Consider the following 18,245-nt stretch of genomic DNA (forward strand, 5'->3'; position numbering starts at 1 on the left):
CGGGGGTTTCACCATGTTGGCCAGGGCGGTCTCAAACCCTGAGCTCAGGTGGTCTGCCTGCCTTGGCCTCCCAAAGTGTTGGGATTACAGGTGTGAGCCACCATGCCTGGCCCAACGTTCATGATTTTAAAGCATCTCTATGTTACCTGTAACTCTCTTGTCATCATTCCTTGGGGCAGGCCTCCAGAAAAATAAAAAATACTATCTGGGGAAGGTAATCCAAGAACACATTAACCACCCAGGCTCAAGCATGTTCATCAGATCAGTAAGCCTGTTCTCCAGCAGAAACCTGAGGGAGTGGGACAAAGAAGAGGTAGGTTTTGACAGGCAGGAAAGCTGCGAGGGAAAGGGAATGTCCGGGCATGAGTTACTTCTGCAAGAGCAGGTCTCAGTGCGATATCACATTAAGGGGCTTGTGTTCTCTGCCTCGCTTGCTGCATAAATACCACCAGAGCTCTGGGAGGACAGGCACGAGGCAGCGAGGTTCTCTGCAGGGGCTGGGCTCGGGCAGAGACACAAGGAATGGTTTGCAAAAAGCAAAGACTTCAGGATTCAAGGCAACCTATGAAGACACGCCATTGGCTGTTTTCTTGCTACCAAGCTTTCTCAGTTCTGGGTCGGGGGTGGTTTCTTGCTAGTGAAGACCCCCATGGATGCCAGTCTTGGAAGCAAGAGGCAGCTAACAACAGATTGCACACAGTAAGAGCCTCACACTGGCTGAGCTCCAATGCGGATGTGGGAGAAGGAAAATGGCTGATGCTGCAGGGGACCTAAGCTTCTACCGTCTGGGATGTTTACCTCATTAGGCTGTTTTACATAACATCAGCCAAAAAAAAAAAAAAGAAGACAAAATAGCTGGAGGGACCCTATTGGAGTTCAGACCCGGATTCTGAGCCCTCGCCCTTGGATTCCTCTAAGGTCTGAGATGGGACATCTAGGCAGCCCCTCACATTGCCTCAGTTACCTCATCTGCAAAGGAGCCACAGCAACACGGGAAGGGCTCCTGGGAGAAAACGCTCGTCTCCCTCTGAGCAGCATTACAGCTGATTGAACAAAAAGAGATGCTTACTGTTGTTATTACTGTTAGTTTCATCCCAAGCCTTTTGGTCCACAGCATTCATCTTCTCATAACAAGGATGGCTGCAGGAGGAGGGACCAGGAGACCAGGCAGCTCCTACGCTGAGAATGCCAGGGAGGTCTGAGTGGGAAGAAAGTCCAGAAGGTGGCCATTCTACATTGGAGCAGGCTGGGCTAGGACTGGCCAGGTCAGTCCATTGGGAAAGGGAAGGCAGGTGCCATCAGGCAAAGAGCCAACATAAGTTCAAGGTGGGAAGGTTGATGCCAGTGGGGAGGGCAGGACCTAGTGTGGCTAGAGAGAATCTAGACAGCATCAGGGACCCTGGGGTTAAGGGGCAGGACCCTCTAATTCTGGAAAGGGAGAGGGTGAGGAAGAGGGCATGGGAGAGGCCAAGTGAGGGGGGCCAGGTAGGGCTTGGCCACAAAGAATAAGTTAAATGTCCTGCCCTAAGATCCACACCAGAGCAACAGGACATGCTGGGCTTCCCACCACACCCCGGCCTGGGGTCAGGACTGGTCCCCCAAGACTGAGTCAACCCACAGGCAGGGGTAACAGATCAAGAGCTGTGGGGACAGGGAGCCAAGTGTGTCATGCAGGTGTCTGCAGTAAGTGAGGCAGTTCTGGATTTTTACTTCTTGTCCCTCCTAGTGATGTGGACACTAAAATGTCCCTGCTCATCCACAAAGTCTTGGTCTCCTGCCTCCCTTCCTCCATCCTCACTGCTCCCTCCCTCCTCTTCTCCTCTCTTCTCCCTCCCTCTACCGGCCAGGCTGTACTCTGTTTGCAGATGGCTCCTTGGCATGGATGTTCTCTGCCCCAGGGGTGCAAGGATCCTCTGTGCAGGTAAAGGCGAAGACCCCCAGCGCTGTAGATGTGGAGCCTGTTCTGCCTGGTCCTGGTACGTGCTCAGCTTGCCTGAGCTCACGAGTGAGCTCGTGTCTGTGTGTCTGGAGAGTAGGGAGTAGAGAATTCCGGGAGGGAAATCATCTTTTGTTCTTTCCCTCCCTGGCCAGCTGGAAATGTGCTGTGTGACTATCCAATCTAATTAATTGAACCCTCAGTCTTGAAAGAAGAAAGCTTCAAAAAAACACGTCTGGGTTTCTTGGCTCTCAGCATCTTGAAAGATAACCAAGAGCATCTGATTGCAGGAAAGTAGAGCCCAGCTCCTCAACTCTCACTGCCAGGGGCAATCCACTGGAAGCAAAACCCTCCATCTTGAAAACGCCAAGCAGAATAACATCCGAGCTCACGTCACAGTGACTCCGCATCTCAGGGCTCCGACCCTGAGGGAACGTTAGTAAAAACTGCCCAAGGAGGCCCTGCCCAGCAAATCAGCAGATTAGGGGGCAAAGAAGACCCCCTTCTAATACCTTCCTTCAGTGGGTGTCTGCCCTGCAACCTCAGGCGGGTTCTGCCACTGTGCCCTATGCCAGCCTCCCTGGGGTCCTTGCCTGGGGCAGCCAACACCCAGCTCATGCCATCCCTGTTCCTTCCTGGGACGAACACACTCACCTCTCAGTGACATCTTCCCATCCCCTGCTTTCTCAGCCTCCCTCCTCTGCCAGAGCCCACCCTGGCTGCCCAGGTCCTGTCTCAGGCCCCTCCGCTCCCGATCACCTACCTCCCCTTGCTGTGGCTGGGCAGGGCCTGGACCCCACCTGTGCTGAAAGGGCAATGCCAGAGGGGAGCCAGCGGCAGGGAGAACAAGGGCAGAGCTGTTGGGGATGACCTCAGAGGCTCCTGGGGGTTGTGCGAGGACACCAAACTCTCCAAACAAGTGATGCCTCCATAGACTGAACTGCGGGATATGAAAAGCCTATAGGGACATATTCTAGTGAGAGGGTGAAGCAGCTCCGTTTAAAATGTCACTGGTTCCCCTGACTGTGTCAATCGGATTCTGTCACATTTAAAACATAAACCAGACAGCCCACCGGGAGCAGCACCAGCCCAGCTCATCTCCTGCAGCTGCCTGTCCCCTCCTCACTGGCCAGTGACACTTGCCTGTCCCACTTTGTCCTAGAGGCAGCCAGAGGATCTGGGTCAGGCATGCAGCTCACCCTTGGAGCCCACAAAGGCAGGACAAATGCTGTTCTACCTCACTCAGCCCTGCACCCCAGGGCACTGCACCGCACTGCAGCCCACCCAGGGCCGCTGGGACCTCAAGGCAGACAGTGGGTGGCTAGGAAGGCAGACAGGCTGCACCAGGTCTGGGTGGACTGGTGATACAGATCCCAACTCCAGAAGGAATTCTGCCTTTTCCCAGGGTGAGCAGGAGAAACAGGCACCCACAGTACCCACCAGCAATCACCTACCAAGCCAGAGTGAGAACCTGGTCACTAGTTCACCCACACAACTCAGCATTTGAACCTCATCTACAAAGTTCACCCCTCTTCCCCACCACACACACACACACACACATACACAGGCTTCATCCTCTGGCCTTTACTCCCTACAGAATTTATTCTCTCTTTACAATTAGATTCGTAAGCCTAGTGGCCTCCAGAATCTTCTATCCCTTTACCAGCTGTCACCTGACTATAAGGTATATGAGTGCACACCCCAGCAGTTAAGCTTCTCATTGGTAGGCTTAACTTTTCAAAAACCACAATGTAGTTTTAAACCTAATTGTGCCTTTTCCTACTTGAAAATTTTATTTCCATATCCATGGTTGATGATGAGGCCACATGCAAATTCTTGGTGAAAAGTATATAACTCAGACAAGGCACAGTGGCTGACACCTGTAATCCCAGCACTTTGAAAGGCAGAGACAGATGGAGCACTTGAGGCCAGGAATTCAAGACTAGCCTGGCCAACATGGCAAAATCTGGTCTCTACTGAAAATACAAAAATTAGCCAGGCGTGGCGGCACATGCCTATAATCCCAGCTCCTACCAGCCTGGGCAGCAGGGCAAGACTTTGTCTCAAAAAAATAAAAAGAAAAAGAAGAAACAAAGAAAACTATATAATTCAAGTTTAACCAAAGTTCAAATATTTGCCAGAAAGTGTTTCAGGAAAAAAAAAAAATCACATTTCTTTCCTTTGGCAAAAATTATCTAGCAGGAAAAAAATACAGAATACAAGATATTATGGTCAAATTACAAAATGATAACCAGGCCGGGCACAGTGGCTCATGCCTGTAATCCCAGTACTTTGGGAGGCCAAGGCAGGTGGATCGTCTGAGGTCAGGAATTCGAGACAAAAGCCTGGACTACACGGTGAAACCCTGTATCTACTAAAAATACAAAAATTAGCTGGGCATGTTGGCACACGCCTATAGTCCCAGCTACTCAGGAGGCTGAGGCAGGAGAATGGCTTGAACCTGGGAGGCAGAGGTTGCAGTGAGCCAAAACTGTGCCGCTGCACTCCAGCCTGGGCAATAGAATAAGACTCCATCTCAAAATAAATAAATAAATAAATAACCAATCTAGGATGAAATTAATTAATTTGATCCCACTTAAAGTATTAAAGAGTACAGGACTCTCAAACCAAATAAAGAAATCAGACTGTGATTTTTTTTTTCATTTCCAGTGTTTGATCAGGAGTTTGCTAATATTTAATCATTTCTGCTTTATTTCAAAGGGAGTTTATGTGCCTACTTCCCACCTAATGTCATCAATATCTGACCTCCGAAAATTAAAATCGACACTTCCTACGCTTCCCCTCTTGCCAGCATTCCCAATTACACTTAGGACCAAATTCAGCTGTGGCAGATGCTCACCTGCCCTCTGGCTAAAAATAGCTGTCATCGATGTCAGAAATGGCAAATGTTCCCTCTCTCTGCTTAACAGCCCATTAGGCGGCTTTGTGAAAGAGGCAGATGAATCCCTCACCAAAAGGTGGCCTCAACTTCACCCACACCAAGCGCCCGAGACCTTTTCATATATCAATCATTGAGATGGCTTTTATCAGTTAAAAATAGATCTGTCACCCCAATTCACAGCATAGGCTGCACACTAGATTTTGCAGAACCCAACAGCACTACGCTTTGGGAATAAGAGCCTGGAGACACGCAGGGCTCAAAGAAGACCCCACAAACCTTGGTGTTATCTTCTCCTCTCTGTCTTTGCCAATGCCTTGTGACATGTTTCCAGCGATGCCTCCCTAGGTAATCTCTTTGAATTCTAGGTATCTGAAGTGTGTGCAGTCAAAAGGGTTCTACTAGGTTTCCCTTGAAGTGTGTCTATGAAATTTACACTAAAATAATTTTCCTTCTTGCTAAAAAACTTCCAAATTATCTTAATTGCTTAAAGCGATTCTGCTATATTGTAATTATCACACTGTCTTGTAATTACTTGGATTATGAATGTCTCTTCCCATCCCCTACCCTCCTCCACCCCCAAACTTGAGCTCCTTAAAGAGCCCTCTGTGGCCTCGGTATCCACTGACACAAAAAGAAACAGGGTAACTTTGGTTAAATTGAGTTAATTTGAATTGAAGCTGCTATGTCAATAACTTCTTCCTTCTTAGATTCTGAATCCTATTATGACCCCTGTAACTTAAGTTAGATTTCAGTGGTTAACAGGACTTATCAATCTTGAACATCCCTTCTAGGCTTCTAAGAAGAAACTATATTATACCAATACATTGTGGGAAATAAGGAGTCATTGTATATTTCTACATTTTGATCCTTACATGTCTATCTCCAAAAGGAAATTGATAACCCTGATGCCTAGTGTCTCTAAGGCAAATATAACACTGAAATTAAATATGTGGCATGCTTAGCTCATGGCCAGCACATGGGAACCCTCTTTGAACATTAGCTCTCTGTCTCCATGTGCTGCTTAGAGTCTCTAGTAATGGATAAAGCTTGTAGGGGAAACAGTCTGGTGAATGCGGTCTCATCCCTTGGCACCTGCTCTATCATTTCAGGCCAGGAGTATTTAGTGACAATCATCTGGACACACAGCCACAGAATATTTCTTAAAACCAATGAATGATTTTTCTGTTGGATTTTACTTGTCTGTTTCACCCCCACTCCCACCCCCAGTTGTGGTGCTTTAATTAAAGCCAATCCCAAAAGTAGAATACACCTTCTGGGCCTAATCCACCCAAAAGATAACTAGGCACCAATAAGGAGAAGAGAGATGTTTCCCACCTAGAGATCTACCATCTTCAAAGTTGACCAATTAAGGGATCCTTACATTAGGAAACAATAAAAGAAACTTCCTTCACATATAAATGTCAACAGAATCTAAACCTTTCAAAATCTGGTGAAAAAAGATGGACTATGAATGCACGACAAATCAACAGAGGCAGCATGAACTTGCTGACAATAAGAATGTGTCGGCTTGAAGAACTGTGCCCGCAAGAAGGAGAGCTCTCCCGCCACAGACAGACAGTGTATCCCAATGGAGCAGAAGAGTAAAAATAGCCAACAAACTCTGTTTGCTCATTAAGTCACCCTCTCGTTGTCATTTAAGTCTCTGAGGATCCCTGGCCAAGAAATGTCCTAACGAATGCATGCAGATAGTCTGACCTTTGCCAAGGAATTGCACATGAACCAGGGTTCCAAAACCTATCATTTGAGGGTAAACAGTAGCTACTTCCAAGACCAGATCCTACTTCTTAGTGATCCATCCAGATGCAAATCTCCCATCCTGCAACCACCAGCTGGTCTCAACCTTTACAAATGCAACCCAAGGGACTAACAGGTTACCGCAATAATATTCCAAGCAACTTAGAGACAGGCTGGATTTATTAATAAATCCCAAGAGTTGGTTAAGTCAGGTAGGTGAAATCTTACGTACCTACCAGGGTAGTGAAATAAGATAGCTGTCTAATGGCTAGTTGTTTCTGAAGTTTCAATGGTTCGCTCTTTCTTTGATTTTAGAAACAAACTCCCCAAATTTATAATGCAATCAAAACCAACTGAGGCAATTCTGACCCAAAGATATTGGCACTTTACAGAAACATCTCAAGGTTCTGAGACCATCCACAGATCCCAGAAGGAGGCATAATCCAACCCTCCAATTCCTCTAAAGGGGACAATCACAGTCACCGAGACTCAGGTGCACTTACGTAGGGCATGCCACTCATCCTGACGGATGGTCTTCGTGATGTTGAAAGTGAGGTTCCTGGGGATGGTTGCTGAGGAGTAGTGGTATTTGATGTACGTGCATCGCTCAATTTCTCCTGGAAAAGAGAGACAGGTAATGAAATGTTAAGGAAGCAGCAACCACATCTGGAGTAGTTCTGGAATTAATTTTCCCATCCTGGGGAAGAAGATTTGTTTGATATTGGGCCTGGTGACAACTACAGAAAGGCAATACCTTCAACTCAAAAAGAGCAATAGAGTAGAACTATAATCAAATAGCATCGATTTAGATGGAAAAATACATCTCTGGGATCATGCAGAGGTGGGAAGAACCATGTTTAGGCTGACAGCAGCTTGTTTAACATTACTAAGAAAATCCACTTTCAAGTCAAGAGAGAAAGTTTGGCATCAAAACACATCGTTTCCAACCAGGGACCAGCAGAGAACGGGCTTTGTTAAGCCTTAATGATATCATTTGTGCTTTGAGCACTTACAATTTTCTAGAATGGTGAGATCGGGGATTGTGAGGGGGCCTCTGTCCTCCCAAACTCATCCTCCCAACCTCACCTCTGAACACAAAGCACTCAGATAAATCTGTGTCTCTTTGAACTAGTCTCTTCAGATTTCTTGAACAAAACTTAGATTTCTTAACAGACTCAACACCAATCAAAGCATGCTTTACTAGTCAATTGTCAAAATGTTTTTGGCAGAGATTCTGAAAGTGTGGTCCCAAGGCTGGCAACATCAGCATTCCCTAAGAACTTGCAACAAATGCAACTTCTCAGGCTCTCAACCCCAGACCTACTGAGTCAAACTAGGAAGTAGAGCCTGGCAATCTGAATTTAAATAATCCCTCCAGGGATTTATTACAAACTTAAGTTTGAGAACCACTGGCTCAGAGAAGCTAACAGAATTGCCAATGTGTTAATGCATAAATCCACCCTGTTTGCCAATTCCAAAAGGAAGGCACCATGGGGAGCTCTTCCCCCATTACTTTTGGTCTCTTGCAGCTATTTCTACTGACACTTGCTCATCTGGGGGATATAAAGACTCAATGTCAGTGCATTGTGAAGAATCAGGAAAGGGGTGATTTTTAAAGGTGAGGGGTTTTTAAATTTGGTTTTGTGCCTGAATGGATTTTGATGGTAATCCATTTTGCACCCCACTGATTTTCAATTTATAAGTGGTGGCACATGATTGAATTGTTTGACCCCCTGGCCCACTGTCAGCAGGGAACCTGGCAATTGGTGAAGTGCAATTAGACAGTGCCTCATGAAACCGATGCCTTATTATAAATCATATCTGGATAACTGCCCAGTTGCCAGTTATTGGTGGGCGCTCCTCCAATGAGACTGACGGTGTCCAAGAGGCACGTTCTAGAGAGTGGTATGTGCTCTTCCTGTGTCTTCAATTTTTCAACTTTTCTGCCTCTTTTCCTTTAGCCCACAAACATCCTGAAGCCTCTCACATGCCCCCAGCATTCCCCCTAAGCACACCTCCTCCTCATACCTTCATCCTGTCATCCTCCTTCCTTAACTTGCAAAACTTGTTGAAAAAGGAGTCTACCAGACAGTCTCCACTTCCTCCATTCACATTCACACCTCCAACCCCACACGCTCTAATTTCCATAACAATTTCCATTAATAGCATCACCTCCCATCCAGTCTACAGCATAAATCCTGCAGTCATTGTGAATGCTGCCTCCTCCTCAAGGCAGCCCCTCCTTCCTGACATCTAGCTGGTGGCCAAATTCTGCCAGTTCTACTTGAGAAATGTCCCAGGAGTCCAGCCCCTACTCTCTGTCTCCTCTCCTCCTATAGTAGTTGTCCTGATACAACGACTATATCAACCAATAACCACATTGCTGAAGGACTTATGAGATAGGAGGGACTCGGCAAGGCTCTGGAGACCACTGGTTTCCAACTTTGCTCATGCTACGGCGCACACACAGAAGATGTTTACGAGGCACCCTGGAGTGAACAGATGAGGCTGCCCGTGGCTATGTCCAGGCTCCTAGGGCACTGAAGGGACCAGGGTTTCCAACACACCTGGAACCTATTTATGGGTTCTGGACTTGGTCCACCAGTAGGAAATGCCATTATGGATACCATCTCATTTAATCATTTAGTCCATTCTACAACCAAATTAAGTAGGCATTACCATCTTCATCCCTATTTTTTAATGAAAAAGTGGAGGCATGAGAAGATTAAATGACTTACCCAAGGAAGTAGCAGTGCCAAGATCAGAACCCAGGACCAGAGAGTCTCCTCTACCAGGCCACCCTCCCACGTGGAGTGTATTCCATAAAGGAAAGGAAAATATGATAATGTCACACTCCATTCACAGGCCCTGTTGGCCTCCTTATACACAAGATAAACCCCACACTCCTCAGGCATCAAGTCCCAGCTCCCCTCAGGCCCCAACCTTCACACACCCCAGGCTCCAGCCAGGGGAACCTCCCCACCTTACCCTGAAGATGCCATATTCACTCCTGACTTGGCATCTATTCTCCTCCCTACCTTGCTTTTCCTTAGGATGAGTCAACACCCACTCATCCTAAGAGATGGCTCAAGTGGCAGCTCCTCGGCAGAGCTTTCCTGGCATCTAGAATGGCACCCCAGCAGCAGGTGTTCCACCAGCAGCTTCCCTGCTCTCCTCCCCACTCCCCTGTGCTTCTGCCCTTCCTGCAGCAAACACACTCCTGCACTGTGATTTATCTGTTTACACGCCTCACTCCCCTACTAGAATATGAGTTTCTCAAGGGCAGGGATGTTGTCTTATTCATTCATCTTTATCTTCCCAGCCCCTAGTACAAGGTAAGCACCAATAACATGTGCTTTGAGGAAAGGAATAAGTAATATGAGGTGTTCTTTGTAAGACTGCAGTGGGCAAAGAATCCAACTGCTTTTATTACATGCAAGGAATTAAAATAATTGAGGCAAATTAGAATCTAATGAATTAAAGGAGGCGATTGTGGCAGAACTCTGTGCATCTATAGCAAACGCCTCCTCCCTGCCTGGACAATACAAGGAGAGGCTTATTAATCACAGTGAGGTAGAGGAAATCTGTATATGGTCACAGAACACTGTCTCAATGTACTTGGTAAATGTAACCCCAGGGGCAACCAGGTCAGTGGTTTGGGGGTGAAAGGAATAAAAGAAAGAGGAAAGGAAGATATAAAGGTAGAATGTTGTAACAAGAATACCATCATGCCTTGGACATGTGCAGTCAGGCAGGTTGTGTCCTGCATAAGGGCACTTCCCAGGGATATGTGGACACTGAAACCCAGCTGCTGCTCTGCTGGCCAAGTCTTGCACCCCGGTCGGGGGTGTTGGAGGCTCACCCTGCCAGAAGGGCTGCCTTTGTCTCATTTGCACAATGGTGCCTTATGAGCTAGCAGCAGCTGTACCTGCAATAATTTCAAGATTCAACAAAACAGCTCCAAGACCCAGACTTGGAACGCAAAACCAGGTCCCACTGGGGATGGCCAGATTGGTGACTCACTCTTGTGTGAGAAAAATACCTGATTTCTTAGCTCAGGTCAGATTCTCTCAGCCTCAACACAAACTCAACAAGTTGCCACTGGTTCCAGGCAGGCTGGAGCCAGCTCCCTTAACCTCCTCCAACCGTAGCCCACCCAGCCAGAGAGGGAAGAGGCCCTTGACATTCAGCAAGAGCAAGAAGCCAACCCACAGGCACTGCAGGTGACTGGCCGGGGAGCCTGCCTGCAGCAGCGACAACAGCCCCGCTGGAGGCCCTCGCTATTTGCTTTGCCTCTGGGATTGCAAGCATCCTGCCTCTGACAGCAATTAAATTTGAAAGATTCAAATATTGCCTAAAAAGAAAAGCAAAATATTTATCCATGTGTCTGTAGGTCCTGTCAATGTGCTGGGCTTTTGTATATACAGGAACCATCTGGGCACCAAATATGTATGCCTAGAATGTGGGCTTCCTAATACAAACAGGTTTTCCTGCAGCACCCAGTACAGAGGGGCTACCTGGAAGGCAATGGAGAAGTCCATGGCCTTACCAGGAAGGAAGGACAAACCCCTCTGCACCAAACTCCTGCATTCTAGCCCAGAGTCTCTGTTCTCCCTCCAGGAGCCTCAGGTGGGGGAGGACTGGCTGGTAGGAACCCCAGGGGTGGCTCCTTCCTGTGGCCCCTATGGGGGACTTAGTTAGTTAGTTAGTTAGTTAGTTAGTTAGTTAGTTAAAAGAGACTGGTCTCACTATGTCATCCAGGCTGGAATGCGGTGGCATAATCAGAGCTTACTACAGCCTGGAACTCCTGGCCCAAGGGAGTCTCCCACCTCAGCCTCTGCAATAGCTGAGACTACAGGTGCATGCCACCATGTCCAGTTGATTTTTTTTTATTTTTAGTAGAGATGGTGTCTCACTATATTTCCCAGGCTGGTCTCAAACTCTTGGGCTCAAGCGATCTGCCCACCTCAGTCTCCTAAATTGCTAAGATTATAGGCACGAGTCACTGTGCCCAGTCTTTTCTTATGTCCTGTAGTGATGGGAGTCTCACTGTGTTGCTCAGACTGGTCTCAGATTCCTGTGCTCAAGTGATTCTTAAACCTCTGCCTCTCGAAGTGCTAAGAGTACAGGTGTGAGCCACCACCCCTGGCCTGGTGGGACACTTTAAACCCTCAGTCACACTCTGCCTTCGGAGCTAGTGACCCCTCCTGCCCGTATGTCAGGGTCATAGCAAGACACAGGTAATTAAGGAGAGTTTCAAAAAAGGACAATTTAACCCAGTAGCAAAAGAATAACCTGACTAAAAAAACGGGGAAAGGATTTGAACAGACATTTCTCCAAAGGCAATTACATTCAAATGTCCAGCAGGAAATGATGCCCAGTATCACTAATCATCAGGGAAATGTAAATTGAAACCACAAGGAGATGTTACCTCATACTTGTCAGGATGGCTATTACCAAAATAAATAAATAATACTGTCGAGGGGGTGGAGAAAGCAAAACCCTTGCATGCTATTGGTGGGAATGTAAACCAGTTACAGCCACCACAGGATTCAGTGTGGCGGTTCCTCAAAAAATTACGAATGATCCAGCAATGCTACTTCTGGGCCAAATCCAAAACAACTGAAATCACTATCTCAAAGAGATGACTGCACTCCCATGTTCATTGCAGCATTATTCACAACAGCCAAAGCATACAAGCAACCTAAATGTCCATCAGCAGACGAAGGATAAGGGAAACGTGGTATCCACACAATATCCAGTGTTGCATCCCTACAGTGCCATATAATCGGTCTTTAAAAAGAAGAGAAGCTTGAGGCATGGGACAACCATAGCGTAACCTAGACGTTATGCTAAGTGAACAAGCCAGTCATAGAAGGGAAAATACTGCGTGACTCCACTGACATGAATTCTCTAAAATAGTTGACCTCATAGAAACAGAGGGTAGAATGGTAGTTTTCAGGGGTTGGGGTGTGGGAGAAATAGGGAGATGTCATTCAACAGATACAAAGTTTCAGTTGTGCAAGATAAATAAGAAATTGGCTGTATAACATTGTGCCTATGGTTAACAATACTATTATACACTCAAAAATCTCTTAAAAGGGTGGATCTCATGTTAAATGTCCTTACCACCATAACAACAAAACAGGGAGATTTACAAAGCTAAGCACGGAGTATGAAGAGACCAGCGAAGGATGGTGCAAGGGACCCCGGGCTGGCAACAGGAGCAGCTGGTACAACCCCGAGGCCTGGACAGAGAAGGGAGCTGTCACCAGGACCTGGCAAGGGTGGCCATATGGACAGAGATGATGCAGCCTTTGGCCGAGAGTCACAGCCAACCTGTGGCGAGGCGGCAGGGAAGAAACATCCAACCTCTCACTGCTCCCTTTAATCTCTCGTCAGACCCCTCATCCCAGTAGCAGAGCCCAAACTAGAAGCCGGAGGGTAAGTCAGCCTCCAGGAGCTCAGAGCAGGTGCAGAAGGCAGAGGCTGGATTAGACGGGCAGACAAAACATCCAGCTCACTCCTCTCCTCTCTTTCTCCAGGACTCTTCCCCTCACATCTCCCTTCTCCTGCCCCCTTCCAAAAGCATCACTGTAGCTCCCACTTAGTCCAATGCTAGCACATTCTTCCTTCCCAGAGCTCCACGGCGGCAAAGGGAGACGGGGAACCATTGACGGGGAGAGACTGCCCATTACTTTTTCTCCATCTCAAGTCTTCTAAGACCCAAGCATAGCTTGACAACTCACATCGAGTATTAAGTATGGTCCCTGCACATAGTAAGTGCTCAGTAAATATTAGTTATTCTTAACAGTTGCTGTCCTAAGACTACTTTAAGGGGACATGAACACAGAAACTCAGAAATAATATTACTGAAATGTTTGCATCATGCTATAAACACAGATCTATGTCTATCAAGTATAAATTTTCACACACAATAGCCCCAGGAGGCTGGCGGAGCAAGAGCTCTGATGTGCACTGGACACGTGAGGAACAGAGACCAAGGAAGAGAGGGTGTCAGAGATGGCACAGAAACTGCATGCAGTGATGCTGAATTCTGAAGTCTGGTCACACCTACAGCAATGCCAGAAGGCAGTTTTTCTCCCACATGTATCAGCTCTCAGCAATCCAGGGTTTCCTAAGTGCTGTCAAAAGAGTCTATCACTCAAGGCTAATATATATTAAGCAGAGCCCTTCTAGGCAGCGTGGTTTTAGAGGCAGCACTGGGACCTAGCTTCACCCCATCTAAAACTATCTTCCCTAAACAAGTGCTGTGTTACTTCATATCTCCACTAGAGAGTCATTCCTTTGGATCGAATATTGTTCTCCTGGACATCCATTGTTAAAGCTCTTGTAAATAAGTCTGAAGGGGTAGCCCTGACTTGCACCTAAGTGTGAATGAGATCCACATCCCCTTCCTCCAGATGGAGGGGCTCTCAGCTACAGAGGAGCTCAGCCTAGAGAGCAAAGATGCAGAGAAGAGATAAAGCATTCAAGGCGACTCTCCAAAGGCAAGGCCCTATACTGTCCACAACGGGGCGCCAGGGAAGCACAGGAATGTGGGCACTCCCTCCACCCATCACTTTAAAAGTGGCAAGATGGGATTGGAGTGTGATGGCCCAAAGTATTTAGGAGAGGTTGGGTTAAACAAATTATAAAAGGCTCACTTGTTGCAGGACTTTAAGCATTTTTAATATACATTGTGACTCTACCAAAAAGGGACAGTTACAGCAGATTTTCCCAGACTCCTTTAATCCCAAATCCTTTTTTATTCAAAGAACAGTTTCCAGCACTAGACAGAGTTTATCAAAATCAGAAACCAGGCCAAGTGCGGTGGCTCAGCCTGTAATCCCAGGACTTTTGGGGGCCAAAACGGAAGGATCACTTGAGGCCAGGACTTCAAGACCAGCCTGGGCAATATAGTGAGAACTTGACTGTATTAAAAAAAACTGTTTTAAATTAGCCAAGTGTGGTGTTATACACCTGTGGTCTTAGCTACTAAGAGGCTGGGATGGGAGAATTGCTCGAGCTCAAGAATTGGAGGCTTCAGTGAGCTGTGATCACACCACCATACTCCAGCCTGGGTGACAGAGCAAGACACTGTCTCAAAAAAAAAAACAGTCAGAAGCCATTTCTTTTGTTTACATTCTACTCCAGAGCCAGGCACAGCAATGGGCACATAGGAAACCCTAGATTATATTTGGATGAGTGAAAAATTGATATCGGGTCTGCTTTGATCTACTAGGTAAATTAAGTAATGGCTCCAAGTGTCTGCTGTTCTCTTCTCCGAAGCCATATCTGAGAGCCACCAGCAAAGCCATACCAGGGTTGAATGCCTACCCCCAAGCTGTGTTTATGCAATGCCTTAAAATGACTCCAGCATCTCGTGGACAGAACTAGTGCAATCGTCCTCAGTGCCACGTCCCCTCCGCCCACCTCTGATTCCAGCTCCAGCTGCAGTGGGTGCTCCTGGGCAAGCTGATGGTGCCCACAGCAAGCACCCAGCAGCCCTCCCTGCCTCCACTCCCTTCCCAACTCCACTGAGCCCACCCTGAGCAACTGCAGGAGTGCAGCCCTCAGCCAAGCGGGTGACAGGCAGAGAGCAAAAGCCCCGTCCTTTGGGAGAGTAATTATGAGATGCTTTCTGCACAGTTCCTCGGAGGGTCCCCTGGTACTGAACCTGGCACTCATAGTAGTAACAGGCTCAACCCCGCCCTCTTGACTGGTTTCTCTCACTTTCTAGTCGGATGCTTCCAGCTCGGCACACCTGCTTCCCTCAGAGACCCTGTCACAAGCTCTACTTTTAGGAGGACCCAAACTAAGAACAATGACCTAGAGGAGTATAGTGGACATAATTTACATGCTTGAAAGAGAACTGGTACAATTTAGTCTTGAGGTTACTTTGAAGGGTCCTGTGGGCACCGTTGGATGAGGCAGGCTTTCTCTTCCTTTACTGTTCCCCTGAGGCCCTTTCCTCTCTTGGTATTCACCCATCTACAGGCACAGGATGGACCCTAGTAGTCCAGGACACACTACTGGACCACTTCTGAGAGTCCACGTGTTTCCTTCATCCTAGAGTTCCTTTTTTTAAAACAAACAAGCAAAAAATACAGTCAATGCCTACCACATGCCAGAGGCTCTCATGTTATCCCATGCCATTCTCATGACAACCCCCAGGAGGGTGGCATTCTAGGACCAGCCCTGTTTGACTAAAGAGGCCTCCAGGCCTTCGTCTGTGGCAGCCAGGGGACAAGTTGGGATGCAGATTCAGGCCTCTCTAAGCCAGGTTGGTGCTTTCCAATGTGAGCACAGCAGTTTCAGACACCACGGCTGTAAGGATTCACTGTTGGGTGGAAGCTTTGTTGGGAACAAGGATTATTTTTGCAGCCACAGTGCCTTGTACATGGAAGAAACTCAGTACGTCCACTGATGAGGGAAGAAAGAGAGGGAGGGAGGGAGGGAGGGATATCGTCCGTGTCTCGTATGTTGCTCACCTTTCCACAGTGACAGCGCCTGGAGTGTCCAGCCCACGTGGGATCCCCCAGTGACACATGCTGGCCTCTGCCCACCACAGTGTCAGCCTTTAGGACTTGACGGCTGTCTCCCGCACTGGGCTGACAGTTCTTAGACTTTCTAGCTCGAGGCCTGGCTAATTCCCTGCACTTAATATATGGAAGATTACATCAAAAGTAGAAAGAGCACATGGAAAAAAACCACCAACAAAAAAAGACAAAACCAGTTAGAGCTTTAAGGCCCAGTCTTCGTCTCCTCTTTAAAGAGCACTTTCTCAAAAAAGAAAAAAGGAAAAATTACATCTTAGCAGGAAGATTTTTCTTTAGCATATTAGGAAGGCCATTTATCAGATGTATTAGCATTATCACATTGGATTCTTCAGAAGACCAGAAGAGGCGGGAGAAGGAACACAGGAGTCTAGGGGCTTAAAGACTGGAGATTAAAAGGAAAACTTTGTCAGTGATGAAAGCGGCAGGAAGCAAACCAAGAACATTCTGGAGTTGCAAGGTGGGCAGACCATGCTGGTGGTTCCCATGCCCCCCACAGCCCTGTCCCCATACGGGGCAGAAATGGGAGGGGCAGAGAAGACACACCCTTGGCAACCTCCACTGAGACTGGCAATGTTGACAGGAGCTCTCCCTGTTTAAGAGGCAACTCTTCACAAAAGCTTATTTCAAGAAATCTCCACACCCCACCTCCCCCACATCTTCTCTTTAGCGCCTTCTGCTCCTCCCAGATGTTCTGAGCCCAAGGATTTGCAAGGCTTATAGCTGCTGCAGCCCCAGCCAGAAAGAAGGTTTTATTTTCTTCATACTGAGGAAAAGTGTTATCTACGTTTTTATTTTTAATGCTTTCAAATGCATTCCATTTTGTATGCTTGGTTTTTTTGTGCTGCCCTATCAATGTGGCCTTTTAACGTCGTTTCGTATGCACTGCATAGACTGAGTCGTACATGTTTAATTTGTTTCCATTCTATGTTACATAAATGTTTGTTATGAGAGGCGCTCAGGGGACCCTCCTCATTACACACATGGAACTTTGTTTTCAAAACCTGTCACCCACCCACCCACCCCACCCTCATGTTTCTGACCCCCTGACCCTGCTCTAAACACCTTCCGCTGGTTACAGTTACAACGCAGTTATTATATATGAATCATGTAACTCTAGCTATAGTAAAAGCTCTGAGATAGAGAAGCTTGTGTTTTTCACCTTTGTAGTCCTGATGGTCAAAATGGTGCTTTGAGTACTGTTATTCATTTTAACAATAGCTTCTGTTTGATGAATACTTTCTATGTGTTAGGTACTGTACACAGAACCGTTTTATTCATTTGCCTGTTTAATCCTAAAAGGTGCCTTATTATCCCCATTCATAAATGAAGACTGAGAAGCTTAGAGAGGCATCCTTCTAGGTATCCTCAAAAGTGCACAGCGATTAGGTGACAGAGGTAGGATTCAAATCCACCTAACACGCGCCTAAGCACGCCCTGCCACACATGTGAAAAGAACTTGGGAAAGACCAGGCTCTTCTGAAAGAAAGCAGGAGACCTTCCAAGGTTTTCTACTGGAAACATATAAAGTAAAACTTTTCCATTTGCGGGGATTTTCAGCACCTACAGACTCTGCTGCTCTTATCAGAGTAAGACAAAATGTTTGCTTCCATCGCTCCCCTAACAAGCTGGAGAGAAGACAGCTCCACAGTAACACAGAGCGCAGCAGTGGAGGAGAGCTAAAGAGTGTTTACTAGCCCGGCATCTGACTCTCAAGTCTCAGCCACATTCTTGTCCTCACTCCCAGGACAAGCCGCTTACCAGCAGGAGCCTTTGGGCAAGGTCTTAGTCCCCTCAAAGCCTCTGTTTCATCATCTGCAGAATACTGGTAATAATAGCACACACCTCAGAAGACAGATGAGAAATGAATGTGATAACCCATGTAAAACCTGCCCCATGGTGAGCCTTCAATAACATCGCCTTCCCATACAACAGCACATAAGTATTTAAAGACAATGCTCATGCCTTTCCCCACCCCTAAGTCTCCCTTTCTTCCAGCTGAACACTTCCAGTTTCTCCCAATCACACAGTCACAAAAAACACTGCCACGCTGGCCATCGTCCAGGTTCAGTCTGTGGTTGAGAATCTCTCC

The 18,245-nt window shown here is 47.1% G+C and overlaps 1 protein-coding gene across 1 annotated transcript in view; it reads right to left on the reverse strand.

Annotated features, from left to right (window-relative positions):
- Positions 1 to 18,245, reverse strand: part of TMEM178B (transmembrane protein 178B) — a 413,427-nt gene that overhangs the window by 263,358 nt on the left and 131,824 nt on the right. Inside the window, exon 2 of the mRNA XM_064372844.1 lies at positions 7,097 to 7,210. Within this exon, the coding sequence (XP_064228914.1) occupies positions 7,097 to 7,210 (114 nt within the window). The remainder of the gene's footprint in view (positions 1 to 7,096; positions 7,211 to 18,245) is intronic.

This window comes from Aotus nancymaae, unplaced genomic scaffold, assembly GCF_030222135.1.
Source record: "Aotus nancymaae isolate 86718 unplaced genomic scaffold, 86718_ANA_hifiasm-v0.15.2.pri h1tg000002l, whole genome shotgun sequence".
NCBI classification, from domain to species: domain Eukaryota; kingdom Metazoa; phylum Chordata; class Mammalia; order Primates; family Aotidae; genus Aotus; species Aotus nancymaae.